The following is a 13,059-nucleotide window of genomic DNA, read 5'->3' on the forward strand; positions in this document are numbered from 1 at the left end:
GCGAATGATAAAATATGTAGAAAAGGGAGTTGGGCATCCCAAGATTCAAATGAGGAATGTGAGCCAAATCCAACTCTGAAATTGGTGTGTGTGTGTGTAGGTAAAGTGTGCCGCCGCCGAGTCGGTGTCGACTCCTGGCAACCACAGAGTCCTGTGGTTGTCTTTGGTAGAATACTGGAGGGGGTTTACCATTGCCTCCTCCCGCACAGTATGAGATATGGATGTGCCCAAAGTTGCTTCGGCACCGGCGGGGGTAGTTCTTTAAGGGCGGGGGAGAGTGCACACACCCCTCCCACCGCATTCCCCCCCCAGCGCTCCATGGCAGCGTTCCTCCCTGCTGCCCCATTGTCTTCATTGGCCGGAAGTAGCAAGCACGCACACACGCTTGCCACTTACGGCCGATAAAGGCAATAGGAGGAAATAGGAAGGGAGGAATGCTGCCGCCCCAAGGGGCTTAAAAATAACGGAGTGCCGGCGGGGGAAATGCGGCGGGAGGGGTGAGTGCACCCTCCCCCGCCCTTAAAGAACTACCCCCGCCGGTGCCGAAGTGCGGAAATGTTTTGGAGACCTTTATAATGGCCTCCGAAACGTTTCGGGCACAAGCCTAGTATGAGATGATGCCTTTCAACATCTTCCTATATTGCTGCTGCCTGCTATAGGTGTTTCCCATAGTCTGGGAAACATACCAGTGGCGATTCAAACCAGCAACCTTTGGCTTGCTAGTCAAATCATTTCCCCGCTGTGGCTATGTATGGAGAGGGACTGCTAAAAAAAAATCCACCAAAATATTGCTAGTAAACTGGATTTGATGATAAAGGTTTTAAGAAAGCTTCAGCCCCACCCCAAAGAAAAGCATTTTTTAAAAAAACAAACAAACCCTAGGCCGAGCGTGTCAAACCCCTGGCCTGCACGCTGGATCTGGCCCGTGGAACCCTTCCCTCTGGTCCCTGACCGGCTGAGCTTGGAGTGGAGGAAGGAGCTTCATGCGAGCAGAGCGGGGCGGGAGAGACAACAGCTTGTGGCGGGGGAATATGCTGTTCACCTTCACCCTGTCGTGCTGCACTCCCACGCTGTTTGCTGGGACTATTGGCTCAGTTGGAGAGGGCTCCCCTCCATCCCGCAATGTCCATGAGAGTTACTGTTTGTCATTCTATCGCTATGCATTATATAGTGTGGCATTTTCACTGACATTTAATTATTTTGGAGCTCAGCCAAGGGGAGGCGGCTGCCTGGGGGCCCCCATGCCTCGAGGGGCCCCCCAGTCACATGTGAAGTGAGTGTGTGTGTATCAGCGAAGGGCCCATTTTAAAATTTTGTCTCTGGGCCCACTCCAGCCTCGTTACGCCCCTGGTGGATAGGTTGACTAACATTGCCGTGTTTTACAATATTTTGTTGTGCTTTGGTTCTCAATAATAGCGGTTTGCTTTATCATGAGATGATATTGCCTGCTTCTTTGAGCTATCTAGTTTTGGAATACTAGTTGCTGTTGACTGCTGAACAAGTGCCATGGCTCTTGGCTCTGCTTCCATCAAAAGTCTGTGTGACAACAGGAGGCCCCGTGGGGTAGATGTTCAGAGCCCTCTTTGCAGTCCACTAGGTGTTCATGTTGCTGCTGCTGCTGCTCTGGAGAGGTATCGAAAACTCCCAGTTCTTAGAATGTCTTGTATCCTTTCTGTACCACCCCTCATCTGACGTCTTGTAAGCTTTGTACCATAGCTCTGCAAGCGCAATGTTGCACTGGAGCAAAAAAGGTATGCTCTTGTCCTTGCACGTTCTTTGCTGGGGACAGCATCTGACTTAAATATATATTTTTTTTAAAACAGCAATTGTAGTATACAAAAAAATGCAGAGAGATGGGTTTATGCTGCAACTGTAAACTGACATGTTCTTCTGCAGATGTTTTGTCATGCAACGATTCTGTCTGATGTTTCATGCTCTCCCTTTTTAGTCTAGAGAGAGAATATCCATTTCAATCACGTGGACACCTCTGGAAAGTGGCAGAGTACGAGAACTCATAACCTTTGTTGTAAATGACATTGTTAAGCTTCAAGCAATTTTGCTGGGCACTGCTGAGCAACCTATGAAGAAAAAGGTAAACAAGTTTTTTTCCCCTTTGCAAAACTCGATTATTATTTTTTAAACTTCTTACACAAGGCAGACTTATGAAGTGTTAATTTTAGCCCATTCACACATTATGGTCCCTAGTACAATCTGTGCACTGTGTTCACAGGTGTAGATCTGTATACAAGTACAGGGAAACCTCTATATTCTCCAGGGTTGCTTTCCGCTCTACAACCGTGGATACAGAATCTGCGAATGTTGGGGGAATGGGGGGTTAGGTTCCCGGCAGAGATGGCGGCATCTTTTTAAACCACTGCTGTGCGGTGGGGATGGCTGTGGAAGTGGCCACAGCATTTGGGATGACAGCAGCCTGCCTGGAAAGGGGCCCAGACGGTCATTTGGGAGGGAGGACAGAAGGAGAAGGGAGTTCCTGCTGCTGTCTTTGCCGTCCCCGGAACAATGGAGGCAGCAGTGAGGACTCCTTCTCCCTTCCCCTTCCCTCCCACATGCTCAGAGAGGCCTGAAATAGGGTGAAGACCAGCCTGCATGGCCATTTGGGAGGGGGGAGGAGTCCCCTCTGCTGCCATCAGAAATGCTGCATCCTCCTCTGCAGCCATCCCCTCAGCACAGCAGCAGTTTAAAAAGGTACCTCGGCCACCCCAACCCACAGATATGCAAGTTCCTCCCGGGGGTGGGGGGATTCCCCCTTTTGCTCACATATGCCAAGGTCAGGTGCCTATTCCCCGACCTCGGATAATGAGGTTTGCCTGTACATGTTATGTTGACCTGTACCCAGGTTCATTTTTTTAAATGAACACAAATACAGTTGTGTACATGCACACACATGAGTACAGACAAGTGATGCAGGTACAACATTATGTCTGAAGGAGGCTCCTGCTGTATAAAATACCTGTATTGGTCTGTAAAGCTCCTTTCCATAAACTAGGGGAGGGGCTGGGATTCAGTGGTAGAGCACATCTTTTGCATGGCATCTCCAGGTAGGGGGTGAGGAAGACCTCTGTCTGAAACCCAGAGAGCTGCTGTCATTCGGCGTAGATGATTCAGTGCTCTCAGTTGGTATTGTTGAGAATATCTCTCTGGTAAGGGATACCCTTTTATTACAACAGAGTGCACAGAGGCAAAACACAGTGGAGTTTGCCCAGGCATGTGTGTATGCTAAGAGCAAAAGAAACTTGGAGCCAGATATAAGGAGTCTTTATTGGAGAACTCCATTCTAGATAGGAAAGTGGAGAGATAGTCTCTAATCTAGCTGGCTAGGTGGATGCAGAGTGATGCTGGCTGCATCTCTGCACACATGGTGCAGAGAGAGAGGCGAGTGTGTGTGATAGGGAGAAGAAGAAGGAAGAGAGGGAGAAAGAGGAAGGAAATCCCTGAGAGTAGCAATCTACATATTGAAGGGATAGTGTCAGAGCAGTAGAGAGAAGGGATGACCAATGTCTTGACTCCTCTAACCATCTGCCCCCCTCTGTCATTGAGGCATGAAGCAGCGCAGAGTCCTTCACTTCCAACAGGTATAAAGCAGATTCACATGTTCAGTCACTGGTAGGGTGTCTTCTTCAGGTGATATATGCTAAAGCAGCAGGAACTAAGATTTTGTATGCCATTTACTCAGAATTTCTATAGGTAATAGTTCTGTGAGCAACACAGATGTTGGAAAGACCCATAGCTCCTACTCCGTGTCCCTCTGCCAACTCCTTGGCATGACTTCTTTTATTTTAACTAGTCTGCCTTGCCGAATGCTCTCTATTCACTGAAACTGAAACTATCCAGTGTGAATAAAATAGTGATGATGCAATCCATGAATTAAGACAGAGAAGGCACACTGCTGTTTAGGGCTGTTAATATATGCTTATTAATAGCTGCTTTCGGGTCATTTTCAGAGGAGTCTTTGGGATACTATTAAAAAGAGAACCCCTGCACAACCATCACGATGTAAGAAAAGACTGCCAAACATTAAATACGTTAATGCAACTTCTCGGATTTCTGAAAAACCAGATGGAGCTAGAAATCCTCTCCAGTCCTGTGAAAACTTAGAAGCAAGTGGGGATTCCCAGATCATCTTAGAAAACAAGTTTCCTCTGTCTCCTATTAGCCCCATTCTTCAAGAAAACCCAAATGTCACTTGCACCCCTTTCTCAGTAAGAGGATCAGCGACATATTTAGTTTGTGATACGGCTGTGTGTGAGGTGTTACAGGATATAAAAGAATCTCATACTTCTGTGCAGTTGTGTGATTATCTTATGGAACCACAGTTGAAAAGTGCAGTTCAAAAAACTGGCTCAGAGGAAACAAGGAGTTCAAATTCAGTTTGCACTCCAATACAAATAATGCACATTCCTTCAAATCATAGGAAAATCTTAAGCCCTGATGCTTTTGTAAATAACAGCTATGAACTTATTGAGGAACCTGTTACAGCCCAAACAATGCAAATTCTTTCACCTGACCAGTTCTTAAAAGAGAATCAAATAGCTGTTCAGCCAAGTTCACAAATACATAAATTTGTGTCCTCTTCAGATGTGGAATCTTCTGCTTCAAAGACTGCTTTTCCAAAATGGAAGGAATCACAGCAACTTGTGACTTTTTCTGTGAAACCACAGCTTCCCAAGCAAGTTCTCAGTTGCATGCATGGCAGGGAGCTTGCAACGTTTCAGTGCAAGGAATTGGAACAAAATGTCAGGTTTCCTGCTGCCACAGATAAACGGACTTGCTGCTTCCAAACAGAACGGCCCAAGAAACGCCCTGTGCTCTCCAGTACTGTTATCAAATGTAAGCCAGATCCAGTTAAAGGAAAGGGAACAGAGAAAGTAAAATCAAGATCTAGAAAATGTCTTTCTAATGCAATTCAGCAATGTGTGGATGATGATCCTGACAATAGAAAAGTGGAAATGTTGCCAAATCTTCCAGTTATAGAATCCTTCCCAGGTGAGGCTAATTATCACAAAGCAAAAAATGTGTGTGCTTCTTCGGGATCAAGTTCACGGAGTCGCAAAAGAAAAAATGGAGATTATTTAGAGGATGTTCATAATGAAAGTGATGAGTACGTGGATAAGTTGGAAACAAAAAAAATCCTGATGTCCTGTGTAGAAAATGAACAACCGGATCCTCTGAAAGCATCGATTTCCAAATCTGCAAACAGAAAGAAGCAAAGTCAGAAAAAGAGACCCGGTAACTGATTTTTTTCTTTTTCTGTTTATATTTGGCATATTAAAGAAAATACTTGCCATTGCATAGGAATTGGTATGCCATGCCTAAAGTGTGTAGCTTTTGTTGAAGCAGTGTGTCTATAAAATTTTCATTAAAATGCTATTTTCATTTAATATGTGCTTAACCTCCAAGTATATGGTTTTCATTCGGCATCTTTCTAATAGGAACATTTGTCAGTTTGATAAGTGCAATTAACCACGTCAAAGTAAGACCCCTCTCTCTCTTGCACAACATGAAGAGCAGGGTGCTCGGGTAAAATGTATAGAATGGAGGCAGGAGTTGTACCTCTTTTCTGAATGCCCAGCACAAAGTTTCTCTATAGGTGCTCTGAATTGCAGAGAACTTTTGAGAAGCAGGGATCTCTGTGCCGGACACTAGACATATATATGTAGGTATGTGCATGGAACTGGTATGACTGGTTTGGTTTAAATTCCAACCAAATTTGAACTGACCCGGTCCGGTTCTGGCCGAATCTGTTCGTGGACTGGTTTGGGTCAATGCTTGTAAAGGGGAATCAGCTGAGGATTCTCCTTTACAAGCAAAGGGGGATCCTCTAAAGATGGGTGGGAGAGGGAAACTTACCTTCCTGTTGCTGGCAGCGTCCTCTCTAAATAGTTGTAAAGTTGTGCTGTTGAGTCTGTGTCGACTCTGGGCGACCACAGAGCCATGTGGCTTTCTTTGGTGGGATGTGCAAATTGATTTGATTTGAAATTGGGGTGATTTGAGTGATGATTTGAATCACCCCTGAAAAGGGCAACTGGATTCAAATTTGAATTGAATTTTTGGAATTTGATTTGAGAGCGGTTTGGCACCTTTTAAAAAACTGTTCAGGCCCCCTCATTGGTTTTTAAAAGACGCTAAAACAGGTTGAATCGATTTGAATTCGACTCGGATTTCTCAGACCAGATTTGTTGTGAGCCAAGCCTGATTTGCACTCTGTATATGGTCTGGTGCTAATAGTGAGAATGAAGCTTGTTCAGTCTAGCCAAACATTGGCTTCATTCTTTTTGTGGCAGCTATGTATGATCTGGATTCGGAGGTAGAAAGAAGACACAATCCTCTCATAAAGTTCAGTGAGCTTTATTAAGGCAAATTGGTCACAGAGGCATGAATGCCAATCAAGTAAATAAAAACAAATCAATCCTATTTCTAGTTGTAGTGTAGTGTAAAAATTCCCTACTATCATATATGTTGTGTGTATGTGATCTGGGTAATTACTCTAACGAGATAGACTGGAAAGGAGAAGGGAGGGAATTTGGAAGGGGGATGACAGAGCGCCAAGGTTTAGTGGCGGGGGCGGGGGGGGGGGAAGCAAAGGCTGAATCTTCTCCGGCAGTCATATTACTGGATCTAGACATGGCCAAATGGATGTGAGTGTAGCTTGGGTTCATTGCTGGTGAGCGTTGCAGATAACTTCAAGCAGGCATGTTCTTAGACTGGAGCAGGGTGGATAAAAATCAATGATTTAAAAATAAAAAATTAAAAAATTGGATTTAAAAAAAAGTTTAAATTGGATTTTTTAAATAAAATGCTTTTTTGGGAGAAAATCTATCTAAAGATAGTTTTCTATTTAAGGTACATTATAGTCCAAAGGTGATTCATCATGAAATAAGGATTAGTTTTTAATTATGTAGCATGAGGCTGTATATATGCAATGTTTAAATTTTTTGGTAAATGAATTCCATTAATCCATTCACAATGTAATGCTCTTCCAGAGGTTTCTGTAAGATTATTTTGGGTAATTTTTCTATCTAAAAGATATTATCGCAGATGCTTGGTTTTGCAGTTCTCAAAACTGTGATTTTGTGTGATTTTTCATCTGGTTGTAAATATTAAGATTATACCAGCAAGAATGAGTATTTAAAAAACCATGATTTAAATCTAGTAAAAAACCATGATTTAAATGAAGTCCACCCTGGACTGGAGTCCAGATGTGTCTAGGCAAAGATAGTCATGCTTCCTTATCCTGCAACAGGAATCACTGACAGTCTCTTGCCTAACTGAAGAAAACTTCTGCTTTGTTCCATCATAGCTCAGACAGCAAGTTCTTAGGTGAGCAAGGTTTGCTTGTTAGGCAAAAGATTGCTGAAGCCCTGTCCGGAGAGCTGGATTCTCATTTGATCTCAACATCTGTTTCTTTCAAGATAGCAAACATCCATCATGAATCTCCAAAGTGTCAGTGGCTTGTGCCAAAAAACCTCTCGCACATGACAATTGTTTGTTTGCCAGAGGAAGACTGGAGGAGAAGAGGGCCATCTCCTGTGTAGTGTCAGTCAGTGTTATCAGGAAACATTGTATTCCTGTGTTTTTAAAAAACAGTCTGCATTTCTGAGCCTGTCCTCAGAAGTATGGGTTGTATAAGTGCCATTCTTGTGGGTTGTGGGTTTTTTTTTCTTTTTTGGTTTTTTTTTTTTTTTTTTTGGTTTTTTTTTTTTTTGGAAACATCTACATTTCTGAGCCATGTAGATTGGCAGTTTCTCTTGTCAGCAGACTCCTGGAACCTTTGTCCCAAAGAGTTGTTGGAAGTTAAAAGTGCTTGAGAAGGAAGAAGCTAAGCTATATGTGAGACAGCAATTAAATAACTTCTTGTGTAAATCTATCTAGTGTACAGTTCTAAAACTTTCCAAAGTAGCAGCAATTGGATATTTGCGAGGCTAGTAATCAATGCAGCTGATTAAGGCAAGCATTGTGGGTTAACATATTCTTCCATAGGATTTTCAGCAGAAAGGTGAAAAGTGTTGAACTGGCACAGATTTATGTGTAGCTCTGATTTTCTCTCTGGTTGATGTTTAGTTACTCTAGGAGTTCTTTTTGGCATTCTTCTTACCCCCTTAAATACACGTTGGCTCCCTTTTAGGCCGATTACATGTTGTTGTGTGTGTTATGCCTAGATTGCAGCCTAGAATTTAATGATTTGTCTGAAGTTTTCTTTTTTTGAAACTGACCTTTTATTCTTTATATGCCTTGCCTAATTAGCCAAATTAAGATGTGTAGACCCCTAAGGAGAGAAGTGTGGTGTATATAACAGAATGATAATTAATGAAAGTAAAATTCAAACTACCTTTAGCTTCTGTAGTATTTGAAGAGCTTTTCCACAGGCACACATGGTGTCCCACAGCTGAGGAGAGCCATGGAAACAAGACTGCCTAAGCAGGTTTATATGCTAGTGGAACAGTGTACTACTTGTATGGAGGATGACCAAGGATTGCAATGAATTATGGCTGACTTCCATGATTTCCTTGTCTTTTGCTACACTTGCATTATGTTCTGGACAATATCCCTGTTCAAATCAAATCTTTTATTATAGTCATTGACCAGTATCTTTATTATGGTCATTGACCTGTTGATTTTTGTTCCATTTCCAGGTTTCTTAACTCAGAAATTGAAGACTACTCCAAGGAGAAATAACCATATAGTTCCTGTTGCACAATCTCATCTGACCTTTGTGAAGCCTTTAAAAGCAGGTGAAAGTAAATTCATTTCATATTCTCCAAAGAAGAAACATCTTACCAGTTAAAATACTGTCAGTTTTGTTAGAATTTACATAAAATAAGACTGACAAAGGAATTTTTTTTTGAAATGGCATGATATATAGTAAAATGCAAATGCAGTGCATGAAAAATTATTTATTACAGGAGTTATTTTGTGAGGGTGAAATAATGTGTGGGTGAAAAAATTGATCTGTCTTCTACACATAGATGCAAAATCTCATATTAATTTCATACTGAATCAATTCTCAAACATCTCAGTATGAGGTGCGTTGCCCACTTACAGATAATATTTTAGCCCTGCTCCCGTGCCTATGCTTGTGGGTCGAATCTAGGTGGTTAACCTGCTGATCCTGTTCAGTTCTAACAAAGCTCCACCTACATTGTAGCATAAGGCTGTGCTTGCCACAGTTTTGCCCATTTTCTTATTACGCCCCATGGATAATAGCGTTGCATACTTGTGCAGGAAATGCTTCCCATTGCTTTGGGTGTGGGTTTTTTTTTTTTTTTTTGAGTGCATTAAACTAAAGCAAGATGGGTGAGAATATAATGGGCGATGGCATTGGTTCCCAGCCTTTTTCTTGATGTGGGCCACTACATTGTTGCTGAATGCTTTTGCAGACCACCACGTAAGCAAGCTCTTTCAAACATTTTTAACGCAGCTTTTGTTGACGGGAGTCAAACCGAGTAGTATTTAAAAACACCACTGTTTCTAATAATCTAGTATGTTACATTGCACAAGGACGTTTGAAGCTAATAATATTGCAAATAATTGTGTGACATTGTATAAGAGGTATACAAGTTTATATTATTATTACATTATTCCCCTCCCCCCATGAACCACCTGCAAGTACTCTTGTGGACCACTAGTGGTCTGTGGACCACAGGTTGGGAACCCCTGGGCTAGGATATAGAAGCATGACAGTTTAAGTACAGTAGAAAGTGGCCCTGGTGACTCTGAAAACAGTGTAGCAGTGTTTGCACAATTAAATAACTGTCATTTGGTGGTCTCTGTTTCAGGTAAAAAAAATAATGTAGCTTTTCATTTTTTAAAAAAGTTATTCCTAGGCATCCAATGCCTTTTGTGGCCAAGAACATGTTTTATGATGAGCGTTGGAAAGAGAAACAGCAACGAGGTTTTACTTGGTGGCTAAATTTTGTACTTACTCCTGATGCTTTTACTGTGAAGACTGAAGCTTCGCAAGGTAAAACCCATCTTTGAAAGGATACACTTGTAGACTTCAGTGGTCTAGTATAGGTTTATGTAAGCTTTCCACTAAAAATCAAGAGAATGCCAATTAGAGTGCTCATTTATCTGAAAACTGAACCAAGAGTTAGAGTTGTAGATAGAGCCCTGTTCAGCCATTGTGTTATATATGCATACAGGTATCTGTACATATTATTGTGAGAATGTCTGTACATTTATTTTACAGTGTCTCTGAGTACAGGCTATGTGGTGCGGGGTTGGGGGGGGAGAGCTTTTCTGCCCTCGCTTATGGCCTCCAGGCCTTACCATTTGTTAAAACTGTTGGTAGAGCTGCCAATACTCCCCTGTGAAAGAGACTTCAAAATTATATCAAATATATCTCAAAACCTCTTAAAGTATCATGGGCTGAGCAGGCATTATGGGGAGACAGATCTGAGCACTTTTCCAGCACAAAGGTTAAAGTAAAGAAAAATCAGATTTAAATAAGTTTAAAAAGTGACTGTTTATAGGCAAACATGGTAAAAATGGCCAAAATGTACAGGCAAGGTAACTTTCTTCTTGCCTGGTGTTTAGACAGAAAGCTCAGTAGGTCTTAGATCTTAAGTTGTAGTTCAGAAACCCAAAGCTTGCATCATGGCAATCTCTGCACACTCCTAGGAACCATTCAGCATTGACTCATCCCTGGGTCCAGCAAAAGTGCAAACTAAAACAGGAACATCTGGAGCTGGACAAGAAGAGAGAGACAGACAAAGGCTGGTTTTAGGTTTTATAGGAAAGAGGTTTGCAAATTCGCTGTCTAGCACTGAAAAGAAGTGTAGCCAGGTGTTAGTTAAACATCTTCCTCTTATATCAGAGCAGACATCTTAGCAGGATGACACTTACTTAATTGCTCAGATCTCTGAATTAAGCGTTAATGTCGTACCCTAATTGTGAAATGTCCTTAGACAATAGGAACATCCATTTGCAAGATGCTTAGCCTTTTAACAGCAATTGAGGTGTTCTGAACACTGGGAAACAGATCAAGATAACTTGACTAACAGCCAGGTCAAAATGGCTTGTAGAACTGAGGGAAGTTCTGATATGAAGCTTCAATGAGCCTTTGGGCTGAACAAGGCATAGTTTACCACAGGCCCCCTCAAATGGAGGGCGTGGATAGGAAGTATAGAACTGTTGAACATAATGTCTGAATAACTATATCTATGTACACTTTTCATAGATAGTACATGAATCGAATCAAATATTTATTTCATTTGTATACTGCCTAATCCACTTGGCCAAAGGTTGCTTACAACCAAAATCAACAGTGATTAAAACTTTATAGATACAAAACAATTTAAAAGCCATTTAAATACTGTTTGTTTGTTGTTTTTAACATTTTTATATCACCCAAAACTCACGTCTCTGGGCGCTTTACAACAAAACAAACAGAAACAGTTAAAACATTCATTAAAATAAATGACAAGAAAAACTAAAACACAAGTTACAGGTGAAACTCGAAAAATTAGAATATCGTGCAAAAGTTCATTAATTTCAGTAATGCAAATTAAAAGGTGAAACTGATATATGAGATAGACGCATTACATGCAAAGCGAGATAAGTCAAGCCTTAATTTGGTATAATTGTGATGATCATGGCGTACAGCTCATGAGAACCCCAAATCCACAATCCCAGAAAATTAGAATATTGTGAAAAGGTTCAACAGTCTAGGCTCCAGGTGTCCCACTCCAATCAGCTAATCAATCCATAACACCTGCAAAGGGTTCCTGAGCCTTTAAATGGTCTCTCAGTCTGGTTCATTAGGTATCACAATCATGGGAAAGACTGCTGACTTGACAGTTTTGCAGAAAACCATCATTGACACCCTCCATAAGGAGGGAAAGCCTCAAAAGGTAATTGCAAAAGAAGTTGGATGTTCCCAAAGTGCTGTATCAAAGCACATTAATAGAAAGTTATGTGGAAGGGAAAAGTGTGGAAGAAAAAGGTGCACAAGCAGCAGGGATGACCGCAGCCTGGAGAGGATTGTCAGGAAAAGGCCATTCAAAAGTGTTGGGGACTTTCACAAGGAGTGGACTGAGGCTGGAGTTAGTGCATCAAGAGCCACCACACACAGACGGATCCTGGACATGGGCTTCAAATGTCGTATTCCTCTTGTCAAGCCGCTCCTGAACAACAAACAACGTCAGAAGCGTCTTACCTGGGCTCACGAAAAAAAGAACTGGTCTGTTGCTCAGTGGTCCAAAGTCCTCTTTTCTGATGAGAGCAACTTTTGCATCTCATTTGGAAACCAAGGACCCAGAGTCTGGAGGAAGAATGAAGAGGCACACAATGCAAGATGCTTGAAGCCCAGTGTGAAGTTTCCACAGTCTGTGTTGATTTGGGGAGCCATGTCATCTGCTGGTGTTGGTCCACTGTGCTTCATTAAGTCCAGGGTCAACGCAGCCGTCTATCAGGAGATTTTGGAGCAGTTCATGCTTCCTTCCGCAGACGAGCTGTATGGGGATGCTGACTTCATTTTCCAGCAGGACTTGGCACCTGCCCACACTGCCAAAAGTACCAAAACCTGGTTCAATGACCATGGGATTACTGTGCTTGATTGGCCAGTAGACTCGCCTGACCTGAACCCATAGAGAATCTATGGGGCATTGCCAAGAGAAGGATGAGAGACATGAGACCAAACAATGCAGAAGAGCTGAAGGCTGCTATTGAAGCATCCTGGTCTTCCATAACACCTCAGCAGTGCCACAGGCTGATAGCATCCATGCCACGCCGCATTGAGGCAGTAATTGCTGCAAAAGGGGACCAAACCAAGTACTGAATACATATGCATGCTTATACTTTTCAGAGGTCCGATATTGTTCTATTTACAATCCTTGTTTTATTGGTTTCATGTAATATTCTAATTTTCTGGGATTGTGGATTTGGGGTTCTCATGAGCTGTACGCCATGATCATCACAATTATAACAAATTAAGGCTTGACTTATCTCGCTTTGCATGTAATGCATCTATCTCATATATCAGTTTCACCTTTTAATTTGCATTACTGAAATTAATGAACTTTTGCACAATATTCTAATTTT

The 13,059-nt window shown here is 42.0% G+C and overlaps 1 protein-coding gene across 1 annotated transcript in view; it reads left to right on the top strand.

Annotated features, from left to right (window-relative positions):
• ASPM (assembly factor for spindle microtubules) overlaps nt 1-13,059 on the top strand; it is a 35,842-nt gene that overhangs the window by 2,323 nt on the left and 20,460 nt on the right. The window contains exons 2-5 of the mRNA XM_053242979.1: nt 1,949-2,092; nt 3,963-5,247; nt 8,652-8,750; nt 9,833-9,979. Of these exons, the coding sequence (XP_053098954.1) occupies nt 1,949-2,092; nt 3,963-5,247; nt 8,652-8,750; nt 9,833-9,979 (1,675 nt within the window). The remainder of the gene's footprint in view (nt 1-1,948; nt 2,093-3,962; nt 5,248-8,651; nt 8,751-9,832; nt 9,980-13,059) is intronic.

Source organism: Hemicordylus capensis, chromosome 4 (genome assembly GCF_027244095.1).
Source record: "Hemicordylus capensis ecotype Gifberg chromosome 4, rHemCap1.1.pri, whole genome shotgun sequence".
NCBI classification, from domain to species: Eukaryota; Metazoa; Chordata; class Lepidosauria; order Squamata; family Cordylidae; genus Hemicordylus; species Hemicordylus capensis.